Below are 15,877 nucleotides of genomic sequence, written 5' to 3'. Positions count from 1 at the left end.
TGAGACATTTTTTTTTAATGTTTATTTTTTAATTTATTTTGAAAGAGAGAGAGAGCGCAAGCGGTGGAGGGGCAGGCAGAGAGAAAGAGAGAGGGAGAGAGAGAATCCCAAGCAGGCCCTGCACTGTCAGCTCCGAGCCTGACATAGGGCTTGAACTCTTGGCACACCAAGAGGTATATCTTTAAAGTCTTATTATAAGGGGCGCCTTGGTGGCTCAGCCCATTAAGCATCCAACTCTTGATTTTGGCTCAGGTCACGATCTCATGGTTTGTGAGTTTGGGCCACACATCGTGGGTTTGAGCTCCACATTAGGGTCCCTGCTGACAACGTGGGCCTGCTTGGGATTCTCCCTCTCTCTCTGCCCCTCCCCTGCTACTGCTATCTCTCAAAATAAATAAATAAACTTAAAAAAAAAAAAAAAAGATATACCCTCTTAGCAACTTTCCAATACTCAATACAATATTAGCTATAGTCACCATGCTGTACATTACCATCCCATGACTTAATCATAATTGGAAGTTTATACCTTCCACTAAACAGGATTTTTTTTCTCCTTCTTTTCCTGAATAATAATCTACTGTATATATACATCACACTTCATTCATTCATTCAATTATCTCCAGGGACAGAATTTAGTGATTCATCACGTACATGTAACACCCAGTGCTCATCCCAACCGATGTTTTCCTTAATGCCCCTCACCCCTTTAGCCCTTCCCCCACCCATCACCCTGCCGGCAACCCTTGGTTTATTCTCTGTATTTAAGAGTCTCTTATGGTTTGTCTCCCTCTGTTTTTGTATTATTTTTGCTTCTCTTCCCCTATGTTTATCTGTTTTGTTTCTTAAACTCCACATATGAGTGAAATCATATGATATTTGTCTTTCCCTGACTTACTTAGCTTAGCATAATACACTGTCCATGCTGTTGTAAATGGCAAGATTTCATTCTTTCTGATTGCCACGTAATATTCCACTGAACGTATATACCACATCTTCTTTATCCATTCATCAGTCAATTGACATTTGGGCTCTTTCCACATTTTGGCTATTGTCGATAGTACTGCTATAAACATTGGAGTACATGTGCCCCTTTTAATCAGCATTTTTGTATCCTCCGGATAAATACCTAGTAATTCAACTGCTGTGTTGTAGAGTAGTTCTATTTTTAATTTTTTGAGGATCCTCCACACTGTTTTCCAGAGTGGCTGCACCAGTTTGCATTCCCACCAGCAGTGCAAAAGGGTTCCCTTTTTTCCACATCCTCACCAATACCTGTTGTTGCCTGAGTTGTTAATTTTAGGCATTCTGACGGGTGTGAGGTGGTATCTCATTGTGGTTTTGATTTGTATTTCTCTGATGATGAGCTATGTTGAGCATTCTTTCATGTGTCTGTTAGCCATCTGGATGTCTTCTTTGGAAAAATGTCTATTCATGTCTTTTGCCCATTTCTTTTTTTTTTAATTTTTTTTTAACGTTTATTTATTTTTGACAGAGAGAGAGAGAGAGAGAGAGAGACAGAGCATGAGCGGGGGAGGGGCAGAGAGAGAGGGAGACAGAATCCGAAGCAGGCTCCAGGCTCTGAGCTGTCAGCACAGAGCCCAATGTGGGGCTTGAACTCACATACTGCGAGATCATGACCTGAGCCAAAGTTGGATGCTCAACTGACTGAGCCACCCAGGCACCCCTCTTTTTTTTTTTTAATGTTTATTTATTTTTGAGACAGAAAGTGAGCAGGGGAGGGGCAGAAGGAGGGAGACACAGAATCTGAAGAAGGCTCCATGCTCTAGACTGTCAGCACAGAGCCCGATGTGGGGCTTGAACTCACGAACTATGAAATCACGACCTGAGCTGAAATCAAATGCTTAACTGACTGAGGTACCCAGGAGCTCCTGCCCATTTCTTCACTGGATTATTTGTTTTTTGGCTGTTGCATTTGGTAAGTTCTTTATAGATTTTAGATACTAACCCTTTATCTGATATGTCATTTGCAACGATCTCCCATTCCTTTGGCTGCCTTTTAGTTTTACTGATTGTTTCCTTCACTGTGCAGAAGCTTTTTATCTTGCTGAGGTCCCAACAGTTTATTTTTGCTTTTGTTTCCCTTGGTTCTGGAGACATGTCAACTAAGAAGTTGCTGCAGCCAAGGTCAAAGAGGTTTTTGCCTGTTTTCTCCTCTAGGATGTTGACAGCTTCTTGTCTTACGTTCAGGTCTTTGTCCATTTTGAGTTTATTTTTGGGTATGGTGTAAGAAAGTCGTCCAGGTTCATTCTTCTGCATGTCTCTGTCCAGTTTTCCCAACACCATTTGCTGAAGAGACTGTCTTTTTTCCAGTGGATATTCTTTCCAGCTTTGTCAAATATGTTTGTGGGTCCATTTCTGGGTTCTCTATTCTTAAAAAAATTTTTTTTAATGTTTATTTTTGAGAGAGAGAGAGAGAGACAGAGTGTGAGCGGGGAAGGGGCAGAGAGAAAGGGAGACACAGAATCTGAAGCAGGCTCCAGGCTCCGAGCTGTTAGCACAGAGCCCAACGCAGGGCTCGAACCCACAAACCATGAGATCACAACCTGAGCCAAAGTTGGACGCTTAACCGACTGAGTCACCCAGGTGCCCCTGGGTTCTCTATACTGTTCCATTGATCTGAGTGTCTGTTTCTGTGCCTACCATAGTGTCTTGATGATTACAGGTCTGTACTACAGCTTGAGGTCCAGAACTATGATGCCTCCAGCTTTGGTTTTCTTTTTCAGGATCGCTTTGGTTATTTGGGTCTTTTCTGGTTCCACATAAATTTTAGGATTGTTTGTTATAGCTCTGTGAAGAATGCTGGTGTTATTTTGATAGGGATTGCTACACCACATTTTCTTTATCCACTCATCCATTGATGGACATTTAAGTTGTTTTCATGTCTTGGTGATTGTAAATAATACTGCAATAAACATGGAGGTGCATATATCTTTTCAAATTAGTGTTTTCTTTTTCTTTGGGTAAATACCCAGAAGTGGAATTACTGAACTATATGTTATTTCTATTTTTAATTTTTTGAGGAACCGCCATACTGTTTTCCACAGTGGCTACACCAATTTACATTCCCATCAACAGTGCACAGGGTTCCCTTTTATCCATATCCTTGCCAACACCTGTTATTTCTTGTCTTTTTCGTAAAAGCCATTCTCCCAATTATGAGATAGTATCACACTGTGGTTTTGATGTGCTCAAATACACATGTTAACTGTGATTTTTAAGACTAAATAAAACACTATACTTAAAAAACTAGACATCTGGGGCGCCTGGGTGGCGCAGTCGGTTAAGCGTCCGACTTCAGCCAGGTCACGATCTCGCGGTCCGTGAGTTCGAGCCCCGCGTCGGGCTCTGGGCTGATGGCTCGGAGCCTGGAGCCTGTTTCCGATTCTGTGTCTCCCTCTCTCTCTGACCCTCCCCCGTTCATGCTCTGTCTCTCTCTGTCCCAAAAATAAATAAACGTTGAAAAAAAAAAATTTTAAAAAACTAGACATCTGGATAGATCACTTATGTAGTATTCCAACCAAAAATGTATAATCTGATTCTTTTTTTTAATGTTCATTTTCAAGAGAGAGAGCACGCACGCACACACGCACGAGTGGGAAAGGAGCAGAGAGAGAGGAAGACAGAGGATCCGATGCAGACTTGGCGCTGACAGCAGAGAGCCTGATGGTGGGGTTCGAACTCATGAACTGTGAGATCATGACCTGAGCCGAGGTCGGACACTTAACCGATTGTGCCATTCAGTTGACCCTGTACTCTGATTCTTAGCCTAAGGAAACATCAAACACCAACTGATGGAAATCCAGTGCAATAACTGGCTTATATTTTTCAAAAATATCTGTGTGATGAAAGAGAAAGAAAGGCTGAGGAACTGTTCCAGATTAAAGGACAGTAAAGAGGGGCGCCTGGGAGGCTCAGTGGATTAAGTGGCTAACTCTTGATTTCAGCTCAGGTCATGATGTCACGGTTTGTGAAACTGAGCCCAGTGTCGGGCTCTGCACTGATAGCACGAAGACTGCTAGGGATTTTCTCTCTCCTCTCTCTCTGTTCCTCCCTCACATGCATGTGCATGCATGCACACTCTATCAAAATAAATAAAATTTATTATTAAATTTTTTTAATGTTTATTATTTATTTTTGAGAGAGAGAGAGTGCAAGCAGGGGAGGAGCAGAGAGGGAGACACAGAATCTAAAGCAGGCTGAAGGCTGTGAGCTGTCAGCACAGAGCCCAATGCAGGGCTCAAACTCATAAGCTGTGAGATCATGACCTGACCTGAAGTTGGACGCTTAACCAACTGAGCCACCCAGGTGCCCCTCAAAATAAATAAAATTAAAAAAAAATTTTTTTTAAAGGACAATAAAGAGATGTGACAATTAAATGCAATATGAAATCATGAACTGGATGCTCTAATACTAGAAAAATTACTGTGAAAGTCATGACAGGGATAGTTAATAAAATAGAAATATGCATTATAGAGAAAAGAACTGTATCAATGTTACATTTCCTGTTCTATGATTATGTAGGAAAATATTCCTAGGAAATATACACTAAAATATTAAAGGAGTAAAGGAGCCTAATATTTGCAATCTTCTCTCAAATGGTTCTGAATGAAAAATAAAATGTGATTGCAAATGAGGCAACTATTAAAAACTGGTGAATTAAAAAATTTTTTATGTTCTATTTATTTTTGAGAGCAAGAGAGACAGACCACGAGCGGGTGAGGGGCAGAGAGAGAGGGAGACACAGAATCCAAAATGGGCTCCAGGCTCTGAGCTGTCAGCACAGAGCCCGACGCGGGGCTCAAACTCATAGACCACGAGATCACAACCTGAGCCGAAGTCGGACACTTAATCGACTGAGCCACCCAGGTGCCCCTAAGAATTGGTGAATTTAGAAGGGTATATGACAGTTCTTTGTTCTGTTCTTGAATTTTCTAAAATTTAAAATGATTTCAAACTGTTTTTTAAAAGTTGTATAATAAAACATGCACATTATGAACTTACTGTCTTCTGTTGAGATCTTTCCAGTTTGACCAAAAATAACATTAGCAGCAGACAAACAGTGCCTGGCTTCCATAAAACATAGCTGTTGAGGAAATAAACAAGAGTAAATGCAATTATCACACAGCTGTATCTGCAATTAATACTTCTATAAAGTCGTCTAGTATGGGAAAAGCTATAAAAACAGGTAAAAACCACTAAGGAGACCCTGTGTGGTTGCTGAACATTAAGACAGTAGATGACATGTTTTCTCTGGTTAAAAAGCTACCTAAAAGATTCAAGTAACAATGCCCCCAAACTCTTAATAATAATCCAAACTGGCTGCAAAACAACTGCTGATGGAAAGTTAGCTCTTTCAGGTTACCAGTAGGTACAACACAGGAGCGGCTACAATCCTAGACTTAGAATGTTCCAGACAGTCCTTCAGGTTCAGTCCACATAGCCAAAATGCCATGCATGATAAACTGTAGACCATTTACACCCTGTCAGAGGACTTGAAGATTTAATTTTCTTAGAGATATCTTCATACATCCCGCCATTCAAAGGCAAAAAGGGTAAGTTTGATAGGAAGAGATTCCTGTCTTCTAGAATTTTTGGAATTTACATGTGATGAATGAGGGTTCCCACCAAGTTTTGAAGTTAACAGATTTCCACAGATGAACTTTATAGAACTGCTTTACCAACACACTTGAAGACTTCCTAATTCAAATCTGGGCATGGTAAAGTTCTCAAACACTTAGAGAAGATCTCCTTGTTAATATAAACACTTTGCATTTATCATGTAAGTCACAGGACCAACCCAGCAGAAATACAAAGTTAAAGTCCAACTTTTAGTTGGAAGCCACCCTCATTAATTAAATGTCTAGTTCATATTAATAATACCTGATTTTGCTAAGAAGATTTTTAATGGTTGGCTAGGACTTTAAAATCTCAGCACAAAAGGCATCTCTCTATTATAGCAAATCAGAAGCCACCTTGCGAATAGCTGGGTACCACGTACAGTATTAGCCCAGCAACATCTATAGACCAAAATGAAGGTGTTAAACCTTGAAAACCCAAAGAAAGTTACAGTTTACATAAAGAAGCTTTAACTGTCCCTCTGCAATCCTTTACCCATCACTTCAGCTTTGTCCAGATTGCCTTCCTGCAAGCAACCACTGCTAGAACAGCGAGTGCTTTGTGCCCTCTAGGTGGCTGGTAAATGTGGGACTTTAGCACCTGCCAGGTATGGACACATCAAGTAGCAAAACCTCATCACTGGAACCAGATGAAGATGAGAATGATATAAATGACAACTGCATTTTTTTTGGTAAAAATGGTTCAAATCTCTGCAATATAAATCAGCTAGTTGTAACAAAAACTTATAAAACATTTTGGCTTAAAAAAAAAAGCACAGGGTGGGGGAGGTACTCATGAAAATTACTGCATGCTCCACATAAGCAATGCTTAACAACTTTAAATTTTTTATTACACTTTAAATTAATATCTAGGTATCTTAGTACTATTAATATTGATGGAGTTTTCTTAATTAAAATCACAGTGAGTATGTAGCTTTAAAGTTGCTAAACAAAACAAAGAAGGGGCCTCTGGAAGCTATTAAAAAAGGTGCCACAAGCAGAGGCACCAGGTAACACTTTTGATGATGACCACAATGAAATGGATTCATGAGAGTTAGATTTAACCGAATGCTCCAATATATGCAATAGCGTTACTTACACGCTTGATCTTAGACCAAAGTCCTAGAAGCGATGCTGCAGTCACCATAGCCCTTTCTCGCCTGCTAATAGCTTTTCTGAATGAAATTCTGTGGGACAATACTTTAAACATAGGGCGCATTTACAGAACCAGCACTAACAAAAAGCTTAGAAAGGATAAAGGCCCAGTAAGGATACGGCAGCAGGTAACCAGAGAGATTTAAGAAGGAACTCTGATAAGCAAAGATTTACCAAAAGTTCAGAGTGAATTAGAAATACAAATAAAAGTAATTTCTATTGCTGAATATATTACTGAGGATTAACAGAAAATCCGGCTGGGAAAGGTGGCTTAAAAGTGTTTTAGCATTAAAACTCTTAGGGACTAAAGGAATAAACAGACCAATTAAAAGTATACCAACATGATTCTGAATAATTCTGATAAACAACCATGAAGCTCAAGTTTGTTCCTGTGGGATACTCCAGAAGAAGTGTATCATAAAGAGCTACAACTCTGGAACTGAGTAGAGATATTTCCAACATGGAAAAATTACTACAGAGGAGTTAATTCTAAAGAATAACTGAAATGCATCACATGCTTTTATCGAAGCCCACATTTAACAGTCAACTTCCTCAGACAAATCCTCATAGTTACCAGATTACCGCTGCATAAAAATAAAGTTTTATCTATCAGATAAAATCTGCAATTTAAGGTAACATCTCACTAGAATGAACTGATAGTGTGCTAGATCAAAAAAGAATTGGTCTTAGGTAACATGTAATTTTTAGGGCTAGCAGCATGTAAGACAATGATAAAACTCAGTATTTTACAATTCAAAAGGATTAATGCAATAGAAAGCTACAAAAGTTTACTATACTGGCAAACTGGGCTGCCTTTTTCTGTCCAGTTTATACCATAAAATAAAAGCTACCTGTTTTTAAAAGATGACATTTTCAAGGTACTACTCTCTCTCTCTCTCTCTCTCTCTCTCTCTCGTAGTATTTTTATACACACTATCAATAACTTTGTTAGATAACTATTTGAGAAGCTTACCTTATTGATGTAAAATTGTGACAAGGTAGCAGCATTAATAGCCCACTCTATAGGATGGTAGGCATTGTGTTCAAGTTGGCGTTTTAGGGTACTGTGACAATAATGAGCAGCCTTCTCAAACATTTCCATATGCTGGTAGACTTGAGCCAAGTAATAGAGGTTATGAGTATACACCTTCTCAAATCTATGAAGAAAAAGTGAATATTTGCATAATGGTTTACATTTTATAAGGAACTTTCATATATATTTACCTTGATCTTCTTATCAACCCTTTGAGTTGGGTATGGCTATTGTATCTATTTGACAGATAAGGAAAACAGAGCCTCCGATTTGAACAGGATCACATATCTAGTAAGTAGTAAATGGAGATTTTTAAATCCATCTCAGAAACCACATTCTATTACCTTCAGAGGGTCTCAAAAGAAAATACTGTGCTTTTTGAAATAATCACCTTATCTATACTATGTAGAATTACCTGTGAGGGCTAATTTCTGTATCTACTCACCTTTTTGATCTCTCTTGTTCAGCAAGTTTCTCTTCTTCAGGAAGAAAATGCTCAGTAGGATCAAGAGGAGGACTCCCAATCTACAATTAAAGAAAAACAAAACTCTGAAATTTTAAACTGTGAACACCAAGCGCCCTCTTCTGGGGAAACTGGAGAAATCAAAATTTTAAAAACCAGTATACTTCATTTTTTTTACCAGTTCATTTTCACCTTACCCAAGAAGTAATTTTCTTAACCATAAAATTTTAGGGAGTCAAACAAATAAAAGGAGATTGCTACAAGCTCACACTTAACAAAATTTTAATTGCTGTTGGAGGTAAACCTCAAATACACTAAAAAAAAAAATTCTACCAATTTGCCTTTAGAGATGCATAATTCTTTAACTATTTTAAGTCTTAATTTTGTTTGGTAAAAAAAAGATCTCTTAAAAACCTACAAGGGTGCATGGGTGGCTCAGTCAGTTAAGCATCCAGCTCTCGATTTCGGCTCAGGCCATGATCTCACAGTTTGTGAGTTTGAGCCCCAAATCAGGCTCCGTGTTGTCACTTGGGATTCTCTCTTTCTCTCTCTCTCTCTCTCTCTCAAAAATAAGTAAATAAAACTTTTTTAAAAACCCAACAAATAAAAACCTACGTAAGTGGGACGTCTAGCTGGCTCAGTCAGTAGAGCACCCAGTAGAGCATCTCTCTGGGTATAGAGATTGCTTAAAAATAAAATCTTAAGGGGTGCCTGGGTGGTTCAGTCGGTAAGCATCCAACTTCAGCTCAGGTCATGATCTCGCAGTTCATGAGTTCGAGCCCCGCGTCGGGCTCTGTGCTGATAGCTTGGAGCCTGGAGCCTGCTTCAGATTCTGTATCTCCCTCTCTCTCTGTTCCTCCCCCACTCACACTCTGTCTCTCTTTACAAAATAAATAAACATTAAAAATAAATAAGTAAATAAATAAATAAATAAATAAATAAATAAATAAAATCTTTAAAAAAAACAACTCCATAAGTAGCTGTGCTGACAGCTCAGGGCCTTCAGCCTTCTTCTGATTCTGTGTCTCCCTCTCTCTCTGCCCCTCCCCAACTCATGCTCGCTCGCTCTCTCTGACTCTCTCAAAAATAAACGTTAAAAAAATTGTTTTAATGAATACAATAAACTGCTCAATAATGAAAATCAAATCAAAGTTTTAAATATTTGCTCCATTAATTTTTTTGAGAGAATAAGAAACATATACCGATTACCCACTTTCAATACAGAGACATTAAAACCAGTGATTCTATTGTTTACTGCCTTGGCCAAGTCACCCAATCTCTTGTGCTTCTGTTTCCTCATTTATAAAATTACCTCATAATTTCGTTATGAGGATTCAATGAGTTATTATGTGTAAATCACTTATGATGCCACCTTAAGCCTTCCAAAAAGCAGACCTACTTAACCTCTGCCTCATTCTACTTCTATGAGGATAGTCCCATCCGCAAGACCAGCCTTGCTTTAAAGTGAATTCACTAAACTCCAAATAGCAAAAATGTCTTCCATTTTTAAAAATATGATTTTACATTCTGAATGTAAATGCTAAAAGTATCACAACTAGGGTTCCTAGAATTCACAGAAAGTAAAAATGGCTAAAACAGGAAGTAAGGCCCAAGGCACACACAATAGATAAGTAATTCTTCTAAGATCTCCTCAATAACTTTGAGGACTGCTTAATATGCTTACTCTTTTTTGATGAAAGGAATGAATGTATTGTTTTCCGTACCTATTTCACTGTTAGGACTACCACATGTCATATATAACCCTAAGTCAAAGCACTCTCTTCTCTGAATTAAAACACAGGTATAATTGAGTACAAAGAGTTTGATATATGTTTTATGTTCCATACTAATACTAATTTTTAATGAAATATTATAGGTGTTTGGTATCTTCACATTTTATTTAGTTATTTATTTTAATGTCTTTATTTTGAAGAGGGGAGGGAGAGAGAGAGAATCCCAAGCAGGCTCCAACCTGTCAGCATAGAGCCTGACATGGGGCTCAATCTCACAAACCGTGAGATCGTGACCTGAGCTGAAATCAAGTTGGACACTTAACCAACTGAGCCACTCAGGCACCCCAGGGAGCTTACATTCTAGTACTGAAGATGGGTGATAAACAAGATAAATCACTAAAATGAACCTTATGTTAGATAATGTTAAGTGTGAAGCAGAAAATAAAGTAGAAAAGGAGGACAGGAAGTGTTGGAGGGGTGGTCTGCAGCATTAACGGAGTGGCCAATGAGTCCTCACTGGATGGGAGACATGAGTCACGAGCTGAAGGGAACAAGCGAGTGAGCCAGGTAGATCCCAGAGGGAAGAGCAGTCTCAGCAGAGGAAACAGTTCAGTGCAAAGACCCTGAACCAGAAGCTTGTCTGGTGTGTTTCAGGAACAGCCAGAAGGCCAGTGTAGCTAGAGCACAACAAGACAGGAGACAACAGAAAAAGATAAAATTAGAGAAGTAATGGCAGCCAAATCAGATAATGTACTTGAAGTCTTCATAAGGTCTTTGGGGTCTACTCTGAATAAGATGGGAAAGCCATTAGCAGACTCTGAGGGAAGCAGTGATGTGATATGATGTGATGTAATCTCCCTTTGAACAGGTTGCAAACAGACTGAAGGAGGCCAGTTCTGATACTACAGCAATAATCTTAGCAAGAGAGGGTGGTTGTTTGGATCAGGTACTAGCAGGGGATCTGATTCTAGATATAATTTAAAAGTGACACTGGGACTCCTGGGTGGCTCAGTTGGTTAAGCGTCCCACTCTTGGTTTCGGCTCAGGTTATGATCTCACAGTACGGGCTCTGTACTGACAGTGAGGAGCCTACTTGGATTCTCTCTCTCTCTCTCCCCCTCTCTCAAAAATAAATAAATAAACTTTAAAAAAAAGTGAAGCCAACAGGACTTGCTGTAGATTACACAGTGTGTGAGAAGAGGGATCTCCAAGGTTTAGGCCTCAGTAATTGGAAGAAAGAAGTTGGTATTTACAGCAAGGGAGGAGGAAAGAGGAAGGTTATCAGAAGCTCTATGTTAGTAGTTTTAGAGACAACTGCTCCTTAAAAAGTGCAAATGTCAAATCAGCAGTAGGACAGACAAGTCTGGAATTAAACAGGTACAGACTAGAATATTATTGGGAGTCATCAGAGAAGAGATGATATTTAGAACAGAGGAATGAATGCAGGGGCACCTGGGTGGCTTAGTTGATTAAGCATCCGACTCTGGATTTTGGCTCAGGTCACTATCTCACAGTTTGTGAGATCGAGCCCTGCATCGGGCTGTGTGCTGACAGCATGGATCCTGCTTGGGATTCTCTCTCTCCCTCTCTCTCTGTACTTGTCACTATGCGCTCTTTCTCTTTCTAATTAAATAAACTAAAAAAAAAAAAAAAAAAAAAAAGGAGGGGGGAATGGATGAAGATGGAAAGAGGAGATGTTCAAAGACTACACTCTGGGTACTCCAGTGTAGAGGCTGGGGAAATAGAGGGGAAGCCTCAAAGACTGAGAAGAAAAAGAGGTGAAAGGTAGGTAAAAAAAGTGTTTCAAGGAAGAGAGACTAATTAACTGTGCCAAATGCTAGACTGATCAACTACGTCAAATGCTACTGATAGGTGAAATAAGATGAGGACTAAAAATTTACCACTAATTTTAGAAACATATAAAGCCCTGGTGAACTTGGTAAGACCTTGATTCTTTTTTCTTTTCTTTTCTTTTTTCTTTTTTTCAGACAACACAAACACATTTATTTCAAATTTCTAGGAAATTTTGAAAAAATAGCAGATACCAATGCTTTATGCATGCTCAGGGCCAGCTTACATGAAATCTTAGCACAAATGTTCATTCGTGAAAAGAAACTGGCAAAATCCACTTCTTGCCATTCAACTTGTCAGATGGCAATTTTTATTTTTTTAATGATTTTTTTAAGTTTATTTATTTATTTTGAGAGAGAGAGAGCATGAGCAGGGCAGGGACAGAGAGAGAGGGAGAGAGAGAACCCCAAGCAGGCTCTGCACCAGCAAGGCAGAGCCTGACACAGGCCTCAAACCCACAAACCATGGCCTGAGCCGAAACGAAGAGTTGGATGTCTAACGAACTGAACCACCCAGGTGCCCCCATCAGTTGTAATTTTTAAGTATGACTGTCACATTGGGAAAATGAAATAAACACAGCAAAATAAACTATACAAAGGCAAAGTAGAATAACAAAAAATATTTTACTAAAACGTAAGATTTACAGAAGTTTCCAGATAAGCCATACAAAATGGTCACAAGCTTTTTCTTGAAGGAAGGATTCTACACTTGACAGCAAAATCAGTGTTATTAGTGAGAACTGTGATGTTTATTTAATGTCCCCATTTTGTTTCAAACCATCAAGTTTGTCCATCTACTTGGCTAGAGAGCATATTCTAAAGAACTGGTTAGCTGCTTTTAACCAATTCAAGTAGATCACCATAAAGGGGGGGAAAGGAGCCCATAAAATTGAAGTAAAACTACTTCTTCCCCTCAAAAAAAATAATGAAATAATAATAATAAAAACACCCACATCCCTGCAGCTAACCAAGACAACTACCTTCAGTCATAGTGCTTTATACTTAAACCACGACAGGGGAAATGAATAAAAGCAGAAAGGGGCCAATGCTATTGTTTCACAATAATTGAGATCATACTTCTAGCTTCTGTTCATGTTTTACAACAGTGAATCAGGACAAAACAAAGATTTACTAAAGTGCATTTAATCACCAAAGGACTAAAGATGTCTGGGCTTTTATTCTGTAATGTTCCTAAGACTGTGTACATTAAATGCAAACAAAAAAGGAAGAAGTCTTGACAGAAGAGGAGAAGTGATGCACACTTGATGATCAGATCAATTTGAAATATTATTCATGGCACACAGCCTAGTCCATGCTCTAGCTGTTTCTATGGCTTGGGCTTCATTGGTCTTCCACTGCTCTGCTACATCCTTGCTAATGCATCATCTGGATTGGGAGCACTTAACAAGGCCGAGATCAACAGCAGAACCGTGCAGGTCTGCAGTACAGGGGACCACTTATCTTTCAAAATATCTAAACATATTCTTCCAATTTGTCTACATTAGGATGACAAATTGTGGTCACGAAACATACTTTAGGGGCTGCCAATGGGTATTCTTCTGGAAGAAATAGTTCAAGTTTAAAAGTCCCTCCCTCAAAAGGAAAACTCTGGGGGCCAGCAATGACCACATGAAAATAACGGGCACTGCCGTCATCTCGTTCTGCTCTAATGCCAGGGACTGTTTCCGCCAGCAAACGCTGGGTTTCCTTGATAATCCTGTGGGGCAGCCCGACCATCTTGTCAGATCGCAAGTTTGGCCTCTGGTCTCGACACTGGCTCTGCTCACCTCACACACGAGTGTTAAGATTTTATTTTTTTTTTTTTTTAACGTTTATTTTTTATTTTTGGGACAGAGAGAGACAGAGCATGAACGGGGGAGGGGCAGAGAGAGAGGGAGACACAGAATCGGAAACAGGCTCCAGGCTCTGAGCCATCAGCCCAGAGCCTGACGCGGGGCTCGAACTCACGGACTGCGAGATCGTGACCTGGCTGAAGTCGGACGCTTAACCGACTGCGCCACCCAGGCGCCCCAAGATTTTATTTTTAAGTAATCTCTACACCCAATGTTGGGCTCGAACACACAGCCCAGAGATCAAGAGTCACATGCTCTACTGACTGAGCCAGATGCCCCAAAAAGACATTAACTCTTAACTCTGAATGTGAGAAACCTCAAAATATCTGGTTATTTAAAGCACTGCTACACATACTCTCAAAACAAAATTAACTAAAATCCATTTTAATTTTAGAAGACTGCCAACATTCAGGGGTGCCTGGGTGGCTCAGTCAGTTGAGTGTCCAACTCTTGGGATCAGCTCAGGTGATGATCCCAGAGTTGTGGATGGAGCCCTGAGATGGGCTCCACACTGAGCATGGAGCTTGCTTACGACTCTCTCTCTTTCCCTCTGCCCCTAAGCTCACGCTCGCGTGCTCTTTCTCTCTCTAAAAAGGAAGACTGCCAACATTTTAAAAAATTAGGCTTTATTTTTTAGAGCAGTTTTAGGTTCACAGAAAAATTAAGCTGATGATACAGATTCCCCATATACTCCCTTGCCTGCACACATGCCAATTTTTAGTAGGTAAAATTTGGTAAGGAATGGAAGGTAACACAATGATTTGCCCCCTCTTCAGGGCTGTGACCCTCTACAGTAAAAGTTTTCCGTCTCTGCTCCCTGGAGCCCTAGAAGTTCTTTTGTACTACCGCAGTAGGGAGATAGGGAGGTATCTGTAATGGACTGAGCTGACGGTACTGCTGACCTGCTTACCACAGTGGCTCAGGAGTTTTTTTACAAATTGCATTTCAAATTTTTTTTTTTTTTTCAACGTTTATTTATTTTTGGGACAGAGAGAGACAGAGCATGAACGGGGGAGGGGCAGAGAGAGAGGGAGACACAGAATCGGAAACAGGCTCCAGGCTCGGAGCCATCAGCCCAGAGCCCGACGCGGGGCTCGAACTCACGGACCGCGAGATCGTGACCTGGCTGAAGTCGGACGCTTAACCGACTGCGCCACCCAGGCGCCCCTACAAATTGCATTTCAAAAGGGTTTCACAGGTAGGAAAAAAAATCACTGAAAACCTTTCTCTGAAGCAGTGGTTCTCAAAGTGCAGTACCTGACCAGCGGCATCAACATCACCTGGCCTTGTTAAAAATGCAAATTCTCAGGCCCCAACCAAGACCTACTGAAAAGTCTGGAAGTGAGTATTCTGTTTTTAACAGCCCTCCAGAGCCCTCCACACTGATGCATGCTGAAATCTGAAAACCAGTGCCACAAAGATTTCAGATACTTTATTTAAGTAGTTGTTTGCTTTCCTTTAAGCACTCCTATTCTCAGTGGAAATCAAAATAGAATTTTTAGATTATAAATAAAAATATGCCAACATCAGTATTTTAGGATAAATCAGAATATTTCCTGTACAATTATATTTGGATTAAGACTGCCATTAGATCCTAACTAAAGATTATTTTTAAGAACCCTGAAGTCTTTAATATAAAATAATTTCAGCTATTAGGTGACCACCTAGACAGCTCTACACAGAGGTCCTCGAGTATACTGCAATCCTGTACTAATAATGTAAGTGAGGAATAAAAGCCTTCAATTCTTGACTAGTTCCTATAAAAATCTAAAATGTACGTGACAGGGGCATCTGGGTGGCTCAGTCAATTAAGCATCCCACTCTCGGTTTTGGCTCAGGTCATGATCTCATGGTTCGTGGGTTTGAGCCCTGCATCAGGCTCTGTGCTGCCAGCTTAGGATTCTCTCTCTTCCTCTCTTTGCCTCTCCCCTGCTCACTATCTCTCTCTCTCTCTTAAAATAAATAAACATTAAAAAGAAGACATGTCATTAAAAAATATATAAAAATAAACATTTTTTAAAATTATGATATACAACATACCTCTTTCATATACTGGTTATACAGTGCTTCTGATGATTCTAGGTAAGCCTGTGCAGTTTCGATTTCTTCTCTTTCAGACCACAAGATACCTAGGTTATTCTGGAAAATAAAGAA

General features: G+C 39.7%; 1 protein-coding gene and 1 pseudogene across 1 annotated transcript in view; both read right to left on the bottom strand.

The window, feature by feature from the left end:
• Window positions 1-15,877, bottom strand: part of KIFBP (kinesin family binding protein) — a 35,299-nt gene that overhangs the window by 8,986 nt on the left and 10,436 nt on the right. The window contains exons 2-5 of the mRNA XM_086679877.1: window positions 15,764-15,862; window positions 8,270-8,349; window positions 7,765-7,948; window positions 5,023-5,104 (exon numbers count right to left, since the gene is read on the bottom strand). Of these exons, the coding sequence (XP_086536003.1) occupies window positions 5,023-5,104; window positions 7,765-7,948; window positions 8,270-8,349; window positions 15,764-15,862 (445 nt within the window). The remainder of the gene's footprint in view (window positions 1-5,022; window positions 5,105-7,764; window positions 7,949-8,269; window positions 8,350-15,763; window positions 15,863-15,877) is intronic.
• On the bottom strand, window positions 8,374-13,681 carry LOC147575967 (ubiquitin-conjugating enzyme E2 N pseudogene; annotated as a pseudogene).

The sequence above is a fragment of the Puma concolor genome, chromosome D2 (genome assembly GCF_028749965.1).
Source record: "Puma concolor isolate L17-30 chromosome D2, mPumCon1.1.hap2, whole genome shotgun sequence".
Taxonomy (NCBI): Eukaryota; Metazoa; Chordata; class Mammalia; order Carnivora; family Felidae; genus Puma; species Puma concolor.
The sequence above is the reverse complement of the archived record's forward strand: the minus strand, read 5'-3'. Positions and strand labels throughout refer to the sequence as shown.